This window comes from Lutra lutra, chromosome 17 (assembly GCF_902655055.1).
Source record: "Lutra lutra chromosome 17, mLutLut1.2, whole genome shotgun sequence".
Taxonomy (NCBI): Eukaryota; Metazoa; Chordata; class Mammalia; order Carnivora; family Mustelidae; genus Lutra; species Lutra lutra.
Window position 1 is genome coordinate 6443676 of NC_062294.1, and position 13629 is coordinate 6457304.

Sequence of the window (13629 nt, forward strand, 5' to 3'; positions counted from 1 at the left end):
CTAAGCTCAGGCTCCCGGCCTCGAGCTCGGCCTCCTTCTTGGCGGCTCACACAGGACTGTGAGCGGGGGACACAGGCACAAAGTGGAAGAGGACAGTGGACCTCCTTTCCTGCCTCAGCTGGGCCCAGCTTCAAGCTGGCAGTTAGCTCCTGGCCCTGCTGACCAGGAGCTGGGGCTGACCAGTCTGGGGTGCACCGGTGTGCTGGGCAGAGGGCAGGTGCCCAGGGGCTAGCCAAGCCCAAGGGACGGGGTGTGGGACACCCGTGGCCAGCAGAACATCTGCCACGAGCATGTGGAGAGTGGCACCAGCCCCAGGGCTGCTGGACCAGGCTGGCCTGGGAAGGAAGGAAGGATGGTGATGAGGCTGGGAGAGGCCTGCCCGCCCAGCTCCAGGGAAGGAGGTGGCCAGGCCTTCCCTGTGCTCATGGAGGAAAGGGAGCTAAGGTCCCCTGAGTACTCAGTACTCCCCTGAGTATCCCAAAGGCCTCTGACGAGCTGTAGGCGTCCACCACCTGACATGCAGTCCTCCCATGAATGGAGCTAGCTGGCTCTAGACTCCCTCGACTGCCCAATGAGGTCAGGGAAGCTGCCCAAGGTCACAGAGCTAATCGGGGGCAAGCTAGACTTGGTGAGCAAGAGGCCCAGGTCTTCAGCCTCACACTGCACTCCACGGGGGGTTCAGAAGCCAGACGGCTGAGAACCACCTTTCTGCTGCTGTGGTGGGCATAGGTAACACCAGAGACAAACTGGGCAGGTGAGGGGGTGGACACAGGAAATGGGGACAGGGTGGTTCCCAGGGCTTGGGGCAGCTAGCCGCTGCTTTGGCATGGCAGACACACAAAGTACGCCCGGCGGAACCATGAGCCAACGTGACAGCTGCTGCCTGAACCAGGGGTCTAAGCCGTCCCGGGGACAAGATGCTTCCTCCCAGCACCTGGTTTCCTCCTGACTTCCAGAACTTCTGCATGGTGCCGGGGCGGGGGGAAAGCCCATCCTACCCACAGAACAGCAGCTGACGCCCCGGCCAGAGGGCAGGTGCGCCATGCGAGCCTTGAGAAGCCACAAGTCCCCAGCACACTGGCCCTGACAGCTGCTCCCACACCAGCACCCAACCCGAACCCCAGGCCTCTCAGGCCACAAGCCAGAGGGCACAATGCGGTGGCCCCTGGGGTGGGGGGTGTCAGACTCCAGCAATGCTCTGGGACTTCTCCTGGTCCCTCCGGCCCAGCCACCCTCCCTCTCCAACTCTCAGCCTTTGAAATCTGTTTCAGCCATTCCTAGTCGGAGAGCGTTTCCAAGCCCCTGAACAATCCCCACAGCTCCCGGCACCAAGCCTCCGTGTTCACCGGCGCGGCATCTGGCCGGAACAGTCTTGACTGAGCAGTGCTGTCCTGGGCGACGCAGACGCTCGCCTCCTACATTCTACTTACACTGCCCAGTCTTTAGGACGACCCCAAGTCTTGTCTGCATCTTCCCTGAGGGCCCCTGAAGGACGAGGTGTCCTCCAACTCACCTCCAGCCCAACAAGACCTCTTTCAAAACGTGGGTGTTTGCAAAAGATCAAGTAGCCGGATTTGAGCTGGTCAGAAGATGGGATGTGACCACTGCTCACTCATGATGGCTGCTCTTTTCTCTTCCTGGACAGAAGCCCGTCCCCTTTGCCGGTGTCCTCCCAGGGGCCGGCAGCCTTCCTTCTTCCATCCCACCAAGCGGGTGATGTCACTGGTTTTCCTAGTTGGCGCTGCTTAGATGCAGAGGGACTGAGAGCAGGAGAGCAGTCGGGCCCCTCTCACTGGGCACAGGACCAGGCACGGTGTATGTGTGTGGCAAGTGTTTGATAAAGGAGAAGAAAGGTGTGAACGGCACACTTTACCTCTCAGGTTAAGAGGTAGACTCCAAAACCCCACAGACCCGAGCCTGCTCGCTCGGTCTTGCTTCTGAGTCCACATTCTTTCCATCGTACCACCCAGCCTGGACCTCACAGAGTGATGCTGGCCTGCGCTGGGAAGAGTTTTCCTTTTTAAGGGTCTCTGGGCAACTTCCTGGGGCTTATGTTACTTTTCAAGGGTGTCAGATTCCAGTGATGCACAGGCCTTCCTGTGGGAAGGCAACTAATCGGGGGCTATGGGCTGGGCTGCCCACACTCTCGGGGAGTAGCAGTGCCTGCTCTAAGTGGGGCTTCTTTGGCCCCCACAAGGCTCTGTTAAGAGCTCCCTCCTGTTCTGTATTAGATCCTCTGTTCTTTCCTTTTTACACATAATACTCACTGGCAAGTGTTCCAGCGGGTGAGAGTGCCCTATGGTGAGAAAGGCCCTATGTCATGACACCCATTGTACAGACAAGAAAACTGAGGCCCAGGAGCCGAGAACACTGCCCGCAGTTATACAGCAGGCTAAGTGAGGTGGCCACACGTCCTCAATTCACAGACAACACACGCTTCTTGTGATCCAGGCGTGCACGGAATGCCATATTGGGGCTTCTGTCCTCTCAAAGCGCTGCTGTTAAATCGAGGGGGATTTCACTCCCAACGGTATCTTAAAATAGAGGAAACACCGTTGTAACCAGCAAGTGTAGTAACTCCCACCTGCCTGGTGTCTGTGCCTGCGAGGCGTCTACGCTGCCCGAGTGCCCAGGGAATGTCCATCTTACGCTCGTGCTTGGAGGCAGCCGTGGCTCAGAGAGGACCAAGGAACTCACTCAAGGCCACAAGCCAGCCCCGGCCTCCACAGCTCAGGACCCAGCAGTCTGACTCTGAATCTGTCGCTTCTTCCGAAGCACCATCCTTTGGAGCAGCTGGGGTGTGGGGGTCACTATGTCTGAGGGCCTCAAGCGGGCCATCACCACAAACAGGCAGCGGGCTCTGGAAAAACGTCTCGGGTCTGAATTGTGCCGAGCCTCCCCCTGACCCCAAGGTGCAAAAGGCTTCCACAGATATAAACCTGCTTTGTGGAGAGCCCCGGGCAGGGGTGAGGTGCTCCTCTGGAAAGCAGCTAGGACTGCATCCAGACGGGGGGAAGAGAATCCTCATTTGTGAGCATGTTTATGAAGAAGGGGAAAAAAATGTGTGTCAACTGCATAATGAAACGCAAATCCTCAGTGCTTAATGAGAAATCTGAGTCCGGGCGCGAGCCAGCAGAAGGCCCGGGAGTTCCAGGTGTTTATGGAGAACAGCTGGAGGAAGTAAGGGGGCCAAGGCGAGACGCGGGCGATGGCCGACCTGTCCCCGGGAGGGCTGATCACCACTCCCGGGAGAAAGCGGGGGCTGCCCCCGGCTTTAAAGAAACTGACATGCGTTCTCAGCAACGCCCTCTGAGCAGAATTTGGAATTCCTCTGGCTCAATGTGGCTGTGCCCCCCGCGGGCCTCTGCTGCCAGGACTGCAGCGTCTCCACCCTGCAGCCCCCGGGTGTGCTCGGCAGCGACTCGACGTTCACCAGAGAGGCAGAGCCGACTGGCAGAGCTGGGCAACAACCCGGACTTGGCAACGGCCCCGCAACACTGACCAGCCCCAGGAGCCAGGTGCCCCCCTGGATCGAGGGGCCCTGGTACCCAGTCAGTAGACCTTTTCGCACTGGTTGGAGATGACCACACAGTCATGCCCACAATCCCTCTGAAGAGCCCACCAGCCACCACTGACTGCGCCTGGAAATGCTGGGTTCCAGACTCGGTCCCAAGGGCAGCGCAGAGCTCCGTCTGAAGAACAGGACTTGTGGGAGCGGGGACAGGAGGCATCTGCTGGGGTCTCCAGACCAAGGGGGTCCCTTCGTCGGTGCCTCCAGGAACCAGGTACATGTGAGTTTAAGACGGGTCCGGGTGGTTCAAGTGTGAGTAAGTACAACTGGAAGGACCCCCGAGAGCCAAATATTAAGATCCCTTCATTCAAGATGCACACAACTGAGGCTCGGGGGGTGGTGGGCGCATGGGTCCGAAGCCCCGAGCGCAGGGAGGCACCAAGCACAGCCAACCCGGGTCCCTTGTCTCCTCAGACTTTTCTGCACGCCCCACTCTGTCCCTGCTCACTGGGCAAGGCTGGGAGCGAGGGCACTGGGACTTGATGCGAAATGCATACAAAGTACACACAGTCATGTGCTGGCTCACGGGCATATGTGCACGGGCACACACAGCAACACACACGCACGCTCCAAGCTTGGTGCACAAACGCTCACCCCGAGGGAGCACGCCCAGCTGCTCAAGCACAGAAGCAGCACGAGCACTGACACGCGCACACTGGTGTGCACACACACGCAAGCGGCACTCCAGACACACACAGACCCACAGAGAAAATCCCACATACAGCCACATCCATGCAGCCTCCTACATGCAGACACACACACGCTCGGGCAACCACACCTGTGTTGTCACACCCACACACAGCCAAAGCCCTTGAACACACACATGCACTCCCAAACCCAGAGTGAGCCCCTCTGCCAAATGTAAGGACATTCATACACTCGCAGACACACCTGGGGGCCCACGGGCTCACGGCCATCCTGGTGGCTGGAGGCAGAAGCTCACCTACACATTCTCAACCTCAGGGACACACCTATATAGGTCACACTTATGCACACACATGAACACACACAGCCCTCTGTACATCCCCACGCACACAATCCTGCACAGAGCTTACGTCCACAGACATACACACCCCAAATGTGTGTCCTCACGTCCCGAATCTGCGTCCTGTGCGCCCGTCGCGTTTACGCACACCTCCAATGTGCACACTTGCACACGTGTGCACACGCACTTAGCATGCCCACGCTGCCCCGCCAAGCCCCGCTCTCCCGCCCGACTGGGGACAGGCCCGCCAAGGGGACACTCACAGCAGCTTGAGGATTTCCACGTAGCAGCCGAGGGTGCGGTCAGCCTGGGGGCCCAGCTCGATGCTCATGGTGCTGCAGGCGGGGCTGACCATGAGGCAGTCGATGAGGTTGGGCTCGCTGTCGTTGCCCGCGCTGGCCGTCAGCGCCGGCTTGGCAGTGCTGGTGTGCTCCACCTCCACGTGGATCTCGCTGGAGGCCACGACCACCGACTTGAGCCGCGCCTCGGACAGCGTGGCTTCCTGAGACACCAGGTCCGGGCTGGGGTGCAGAAGGCGCAGAGGTAAGGTGGGCTTCCGGTCGCAGGGCTGCTGGCAGCCGTTCCGGATCTCCTTCAGGCTGGGGGAGTTGTCGCGGCTGGCAGGAGAGGGGAGAACAGTGTGAGCACGGCCACCCACACGCGGCCCCGAACCATCACACGGGCTGTGGGCTCCCCCGTGCCAAGGGCCTCCCTGAACCCGGTGGTGGAGCCGTGGGCTACCCGTGAGGCCTCTGCGGCCACCTCCACTGCAGGGCCTCCCCTGGCCGTCTATGAGACCTACTAAGTGCCTTTGCTTCCAGCTGCATCTGGAGTCTCGCTGCCCTTCTCTCCCCCTGGGCAGGCCCAGGCCTCACCTCTGTTGCCCCATCCCTGGCCAGGTGAGAAAGCTCAGCATCCGCTCTCCACCAGGGATCCCAGACCCCAGAATTCTAGCCTCCTGCAGTCTGCGTCTCCCTCCTGTCCACCCCTGCTCTTGGCTGAACCCCAGGTACAGCATTTTCAACCACCTGGAAGAACGATACGCGTTAACAGGTGTTCACTGAGAAAAACGGATGTATGGCAACAGTGAGGTCACATCTGTGTGGGAAAGGCCGGGTCAAACAATGAAATTAGGCCTCTCCACAGCAGGACTTGTCAGGGCCTTGCGGCTGACTCAGTGGGAGGCTCATTAGAGTGAAGGCAACCCGAGAAATGGGCTTCCTTCCCTGGTGCTCCTGGGTGGACAGCACGAAGGGATATCACAGACTGCACAGATACTGAGACCTCTCTGGATGGCTGGTCTTACCGTCTCCATGTTACCAGTGAGCAAAGACGTTCTCAGAGGTCAAACATGGCTTGTAAGTGGACGGGGCTGGGATTTGAAACTAGGTTTCGGACTACAAAGCCCTGGCTCCTCACCACCACAGCGGCTTCCAAGATCCCATATAATCCCGTGCAGGTCCTCCTCCTCCTCCACGAAGTCTTCCCTGATGTCTTCTACTTGCTACCTCCACACTTCTATCCCCAAGCTAGAGCTTTCCACCCCTGGCTGGATACCAGTATCCGAAGCCCAATTCAATCAGAATCTCTGGGTTGGGGTCCAGATACCAGTAACTCTCCAGGCTCCCTGTGTGTGCAGTCAAGGTTGAGTCCACTGCTCCAAGAGACTCCGAGCACGACAGCATGATCACAAACAGCTGCTCGTCCAGCCCCGCCCTCAATGTGCCACACACATGTGCCCTGTGCTTGCAAAGACACGCACATACTCCTTGTGCACAAGGACCGGGTACAGCACAGATCTTGGATACAAAGCACCTGGAGGGCCCGAATTTCTCCAGCACATGCCACAAGCCAGGCCTCCGCCGAGCCCACCAAAGATGTTTAACAAATACACTTCAGACTTCGCTCGGGAAGAACGAAACCCATCAACTAAAGTCCGAGAATGCAACAGCTGATGGAAAACTGTGTGTGGTCTGGGCTGGGGCTAGAGGGGGCAGTGTAACTACCCGCGGGTTCAGAGCTAAGTTGCTACCCAAATACTCAACACTTCATTTCCCTTCGTTTGCCTTCGCTGGGATTTAGAAGTGCATCTTCAAGGCTGTTTGGCTCCGATCGGGTGATTTTCCAGCGAGCTAGGCTAACCTGGGTCAAGCTGTCTGCTCTTCTGCGAGTACATTATGTACTCACCGAGAGCACTGTGGACAGTCCCGGAGGACACAGGGTTTATCTTCCAGGGACTGACCACCAGGGTGGGATGGATTTGAGCCCAGCAAAGGTCCCCCAGCATGCAGCCCTTACGGTGACTTCCTGGAGGAACTAACAGGAAACTACTCTGGGCTCCAAGGGGGCTGGGTGGCTCTCGCCCTCCCAGGCCTCCACCTTGGGCACCTGCTTGCAATCACCCAAGGTCACGCTTGCCCCCTCCACTCCCTCCTCCAAGTAGCAGCAGCCAGGGGGAAATCAGGAAACTGACAGCTCTTCAAGTCCTGTCGTAGTCTACTTAAACCTATTGGCGACCCCAGGGCTCTCGGAATGAATGCTCCACAGCTGGAGCACAGGGCCAGCTGCGCCACTCACAGCGTGGTCCCCAAGCAGCGGCACCAACATGACTGGAAACCCCAGGCCTGCTGAATTGGAATCTGCATTTTAACACGATCCCCAGGAGCAGCTCAGCAAGGGACGCTTGAGTCCCCCCAGGCCTGGCACGGCTGCTGTCCTCCCCAACTCCATCTTTGCTTCTCTATCTGTCTCTCTGCTCTGTCACACTGTTTCCCTCCCTTCCTTCCCTGCACTGGCCTCTATCGAGGAGCAGATCGCCTGTGCACTCTGCAAAGAAGGAGAATTCCTGGGCCCATCCAGGAAATGCTGTGTCCAGCAGTCTGCAGCGGCCTGGGGATTCCGAAGCAGGTGTTTAAGGACCAGAGATGGAAAAGGTGACTAATGCCAGCCCCATCTGCACTTCTGGGCCTTCGCACGTGCTGTTTTCGCTTCCTGGATCATCTTATTCTGCCTCTTGCCTTACTGATGGCCAACTTAAGCTCTCAACTTAAATATCACTTCTCTGAAGGATCCCTTCCTCACCTCCCCCAGGAGCAGAAGTTCTCAACTCTGGCCACAGAGTTGATTTGCCTGGGAAGTTTAAAATGAAAAAAAAAAAAAAAAAACAACAACAATAGCAAAAACAAAACAAAACAAAAAACAATGCCAGGGCCATCCCAATGAGATCAGAATTACAGTGGATGGGGCCTGGGCATCCCCCCCCTTTTTTTTTAAGATATAAGGAGTGTTATGTTGACACAACGAGAACTTGCCAGAAAAACAGCCCCGGCTGCAGCGTTTGCCAGTGTCCTTGGTGAGAATACGCCGCCACAACCGAACCCGGACTATTAAGGTGCCATCATGGACTATGGAGTTGGGAAGGGACGTGCTTCCAAATGCAACCGGGCTCTAGCACACCCGGGACAACCAAGTTCGGCTTCGTGAACTTTCCTTGTGTGACTCCAGACAGTGCCAAACACTTGTGGGGCTCCAAACAGCTCCCAGCTGAGAAGCACTGACCTACATCAAGATGGGAACATTTCGAGAAACGCAGAGGCTGCTCTCATGCCCTTCAGCTACACCCCGCCTCAAAGGGGGAGGCGTTCTTCTGGCCCTCCCCACTACGTAGTCCTTTTGCCTGTTCTTGAAATTCCAGGAAAAAGAATCACACTGCAAGTATCTTTTGGGTCTGGCTTCTTTTGTTTTGTTTTGCCTTTGTGAAATTTATTCAGTTCATCCATTCTTGCTACTCCATAGTGTTCCTTTGCGCGGACAGACCCCGACTGTCCATCCACTCTCCCGTCGTAGGACATCGGAGTGGAGGCAGATTTTAGTTAGGGGCTGTTACAAATAACGCTGCTAGAACATTCCGTACATGATGAATGAACATCCCCAAAGCTACGAGCAACTGGGTCACAGGGCACATGCATGCTTAGCTGCTGTTCTGATCTTGTAAACTCTTCCCAGGTGATGGATAGGCGGCCAGGGCTGAGATTCCCTGGCACAGACCCCATCAATGATGGCTCTGGCTTCTGCGCTCACAGCCCTGACCAAAGCTCGCTGTAACTCCTTGCTTGCTCCCTCGCTACTCCTCCATCTCCTGCTACACTGTCCACTCCGGCGGGAAAGGGCTCCACCTAGCCAGTTACCTTTGTGACTTCAGCCCCTGGCACGTACTGGGCTGTCACCAGATGAGGACTGAGAGAATGAGAAGGATGAGAGCTGGCTGTTGCTGTCCCCAGGCCCCTGTCTGTACAACTGTATGCACAGTTCCTAATTCTGGTTCCTTCCCCCTCTGCCCTTCCCCTGGGGTGGGTGTTGGGAGAGGAGTTTCCAGAGTTCTTCTGCTTCCTGCTCCTGAGTCAGGAAAACCTGCTCCAGGGCACCTGGGCAGGGCTTTGAGGACACGGAAAATTCTGGGAGTTGCTGTTTCCTGCTGCTGCTCCCGCCCCTGCCTAGTCTCAGGTCAGGCATCCACCGAGTGGGCCCCGGGAGGCCAAGATGAGTCACAGCCTCGGGAGGAAAGGGAGCCTGAGAATGTGGGACACTCCTAATGGTTTCCCTGCTTCTTAGGGTGGCCTGAGTTAGAAATGCATGCGGACCGGCTCCAGAGCTACAACGTGGGAGGCCGAGGGCGAGTGACCGTCCCTGCCCAGAGGGATGCTGGGATGGTCGTACAAGCCAAGTGCTAGCCTTTAACCTTCTGCTGCTTTTTTTTGTTTCTTTTGCTCTAATACAACATGCTGTATGGCACAGAACAAGCATGCGCGAATGACCTGCATGACGTCTTCATGTTGAGGCCCCAGGGGTTCTATCACCTTCTCAACGGGGAAATGACTCAGAAGTGGACAGGTCCCTGCTAAGTATCAGGATCTAGGGCTAAGGACACTAAAAAGAGTAATCCTCCCTTCTCAAGTTTTGTCGTGAGAAAATATGCCCTTAATAAAATTTTGCGGCACCTTCCCCAAGACCTCAAAGTACAGTGTTTGTTTTAAGAAGCTTCATTTGTATGATTTTCTGTGTGTCAGAATGTTCCACTGCCTTCTCTCTAAGGACTGAAATATACTCCTGCTATGCCCCCAGCTCTAGCTACACACATTTTGCTCCCCTGGGAGTTGTGCAGTGTACCACCTGAACAACCGGACAGGGAGCTTCAGCAGATGCTCCCTGATCCTGCACATCGTATCCTCTCTAATGACCCCAGAGGTCATTGTATAAAGTTCTATGCAAACTAGTGGTAACTGCGTCACCCTGCATCCCAGGAGTGAACCTCAGGAAAGAATGGAAGCTGGTAAGTAACTATACCCCAGTGCCATCATCCCTCAGGGGAATGACTCAGACATGTTCCACAGTCTCCTGGGAGGTCCCAGTGGGGAACGTGCAGGTGCCTGCAGTGGTCATCAGACTCTACTGGCTGTCCTCCCTTCTCGGGTCCCCTCCCAGAGCTTCCCTGGGTTACGTCCTTAATAAGCTGCTTGCACCCAGACCCTGGAGGACCCAAGGCAGCAGCCCTGCCATGCCCCTTTCTGGCCAAGCTCTAGTACATGGCTCCATTTTGTTTTCTCAGCCTTTGCCCATTTGCCTTGATCTTGCATACTGGACACCAGCTCCCCCAGGAGCACCCGAAACCGTGCCTGACACGCACAGGCGCTCAAGGAATCCACATGCACCATGGGCAAAAGGAAATTCTGCCAAAGGAGACAAGGGGAAAGGGAGAAAACCTCCTGCTAGTCCTCGTGCACACACACGCACATGCACGCACACGTTCACACCCCCCACGCATGCACGCGTCTCTCTCCCACACAAGCCCCACATGTCGCACATGCCAGGTAGGGAGAAACCTTCAGAATCAAACACTTGCTGCTAAAGCCGAGGGGACACGACAGCCTCGCGGCTGCCCGTGCAGATCCCCAGTGTTTGCTTTTCCGATGACATCCCCGGGTTTAGGGCTGGCAATTGGGGAGCTCATGGGATTGGCCAACATACTTGAGGCCGTCCCAGCAGATGCCACTCCACCTCCCTGGCCTGGTCAAGGCACGAGCCGCCCTCCGCGGGGACCCGGCCCTTCACTGTCCCCCAGTGTCCCCATCCAGAGGTGGTGGCGGGCCCCCACACAGGCTCTCCTGGGGGCAGCGGGGACTGACCTGTTGATGAACTCTTCGTAGCAGGAGTAGATGGCAGCCAGGCACACAGCCACCAGGTTGGGCAGGACCCGGGGGTGGGGGCAGTGCCCCGTGGGGCCGTGCATGCTGGAAGAGAGCAGAGGACAGGGGTGAGCAGGCCGTGGCAGCAGTGGCACTCACGCAGGGAGGCAGCAGGGTGGGGGGCGCCCGTCAGGGTGGGGGGCGGAGGGTGCGCCGAGTTCTTTGCCGGGCATTTGGCAACACTGGGATCTAGGTCCTCGCCCTGTCACGTGCAGGCGGCACAGAGCCAAGCTCCAGGCTAGGGGCTGCAGATCCAGGGTGCCAGGTTCAAATCCACAGCGGTCTTGGCAAACCACTTAAACGTGCCATGCTCAATTTGCTTAGCTATCAAATGGGAACGTGGCTCCCTCCCTCAATGGGTTATGGTAAGGACCCAGTTTCTAATTCATGGAAAGAGCGTATGGCAGTCCTATATCCTGGGACAGTCGTATTTATGCCTGCGGGATCTGGAATCGTGATTCCTAATACCACATTTTAGTCTCACAAGTGGCCTGCTTTGAAAGAAAAGTGATTATGGTCGCCCTGGCCCAGCACAGGGCCTGGGACACATTCGCCAAGTCCTCCCTTCATGCTGGCTGCTGCTGTTAATTATGGCTAACTTTGTGCCTCAGTTTTCTCCTCTGTAAAATGGGACCAATACCGTGACTCCCGGGCTGTTTGGAGCCTGGGAATGATATCTGTAAGTCCTGGAAAGTCACTGTGGCCGCTGAGGACGAGAGAAGCCTAACCTAAAAAAATTCGACAAACCGCAGCTGGGTACTTTAAAGGGACCCTGAAGTCACCAGGGCTCCTGCGGAGAAATGCTTGCTTTGGATGTAGAAATGCTTTGTGAGTTTCAGGTGAGTTTATTCGGGAAACACATAAGCTCCAAAACCAGCTTAAACAGGCTATTTTGATTTTCTTCAAAAACGAGAGGTCGCTGACGTGTGCAGCCCACGGACACAGTAGCTAGTGTTGATGGGCATTAGCTCACTAAACCGGCACACTAACCAGATGAAGTGAGTATGATGGTTCTCATTTTCCAGATAAGGAGACAGCGGCACCGAGAGAGGCTTTAAAAATCAAAGAGAAAACAAGCCCTCTCTTCCAAACACCAGAAGTAAGTAAGAACCGGAAGATGTGCTCTCTTCTTCCCCAGTTTGGGAGGTGGCTGTTCTAGTCCCTAGTGATGCCTCTCTGGGGCCAGCGGGGGATTGTCTCCTGACGTGCTCAGCACTCATAAACCAAAGGGGTGTAATGTGTGGGACCCGTAGAAATAATCCTATTATTTAGAACTGGTACCATTTCCCGAGTTCCTACCGTGTGTCAGGTACTGTGCTAGGGGCTTCCTCACGTATCTTCTTGTTTAATTACGCAACAACCCCTGTGGATAGGGGAGTAAACAGGACCAGAGAGGTACAGCAACCAGTTCAACGTCACACAGCTAGTAAGTGTCTCAGACCACGTGTGGTTGGGAGGACCCAGGTGACAGCTCCCCAGAAGATGAGATGCTCGGGGCCTTTGAATACAAGTGGACTCTGTCCGGGCATCAAGGGAGCAAGTATTTCTGGGCTGGAGAGGAGAGCTGGCTGGCAGGCAAGGTGGGGAGGGGGTCCAGCTGGGAAACCCACCTCTGAATGAACTTCTTCACCACTTCCATCCCCGCATTGAGCTCGTTCAAGGCGAGGATATACTCCTGAGTAAACAGCCTCAGTCGTGGGCACTTCCCAAAGTCCTGCAGAGAGAGCAGACGGGAGAAGCTGGGACAGGCCGCAGGGGAGGCCGGGATCCCAGAAGGGGCAGTGCGACCCTGCTCTGCTCACAACTGCTGGTGTGGAAGGCAACGGGGAGACAACCAGCCAACTCCACTTTCTAGAAGGCACACATTTTCCCTTCAAGAACCTGGCCTCGTCACGCTCTTGCTTACGCCCTTTGATGGCTGCCCGGGGAGAGCAGCAAATGCGTCCTGACCCGGAATATGTTCCGGCACCTGTACGAACTCACTGGCCCGGCACCGATGCGCCAAGGCGTGCTCAGCAAAGAGACCAGCTGGGGCGTCCCTTCCGCTCAGTGGGGAGGGGGCCTGCGCATGTTGAGCTGGGTCTCCCACAACCCCTGGGAAGCCACAGATGCCACAGGCCCCACAGAGTTTCTGGACGCCTGCTTTCTGCGAGGAATCACCTAAGGCCACTCAGCACAGCCGGGGCAGGAGATGTCCGGTCTGGGGCCATCAATTTGGGAAGAGGGCTTTGGGACTTCTTGGGGGTATGGAGGAGCCAAACGTAACCCCAGACAAGTGTTAACTCTGAGTGTCCCCAACCATCCTCAATGAAAAGATGCCCGTTCCTTCTCCCCAGCAAGAGGGCAGGAAGGAGGTCCAAGAACCAGACATGGCCCCAGGGTGAAGCTGGCTCCCAGTCATGGGCTTTTCAGCTGGCTCCCCCATGCTCTAGGCTGACCCCAGCCACCCCCTTGGTTCCAGAAAATACTTAAGGAGCATTTGATGACCTTGTCCTTTTGGTTGTAGAAAAAGCTACCCTCTTATGGCACATGGAACCAAAAAAGCAGAGAAAACAGATGGATAAGCTTGAAAAAGGCTGGCTGGACAGGTAATGGCGTGTGTGTGTGAGAGAAGTGGGGTGTGGGAGGAGGTGTGTTTGTGTGTGTGTGTGAGATGAGACGGAGAGAGAGAGAGACATGGGGTGTGGGAGAAGATGTGTATAAGACATGTGAGACTATGTGAGAGTGTGTGTGTGTCAGAGAGAGAGACATGGGATGTGGGAGGAGATGTATAAAAAAAGATGTATAAGAGTGTGTGTGTGAGAGACGTAGGGTGTGGGAGAAGATATGTG

At 56.3% G+C, this 13629-nt stretch overlaps 1 protein-coding gene across 2 annotated transcripts in view; it reads right to left on the minus strand.

Moving 5' to 3' along the window:
* Nucleotides 1-13629, minus strand: part of CMIP (c-Maf inducing protein) — a 226339-nt gene that overhangs the window by 20617 nt on the left and 192093 nt on the right. For both annotated transcript variants that reach the window (XM_047712345.1, XM_047712346.1), the window contains 3 exons: nucleotides 12409-12512; nucleotides 10739-10843; nucleotides 4820-5173 (listed from right to left, as the gene is read on the minus strand). In XM_047712345.1, coding sequence (XP_047568301.1) covers nucleotides 4820-5173; nucleotides 10739-10843; nucleotides 12409-12512 — 563 coding nt within the window. The remainder of the gene's footprint in view (nucleotides 1-4819; nucleotides 5174-10738; nucleotides 10844-12408; nucleotides 12513-13629) is intronic.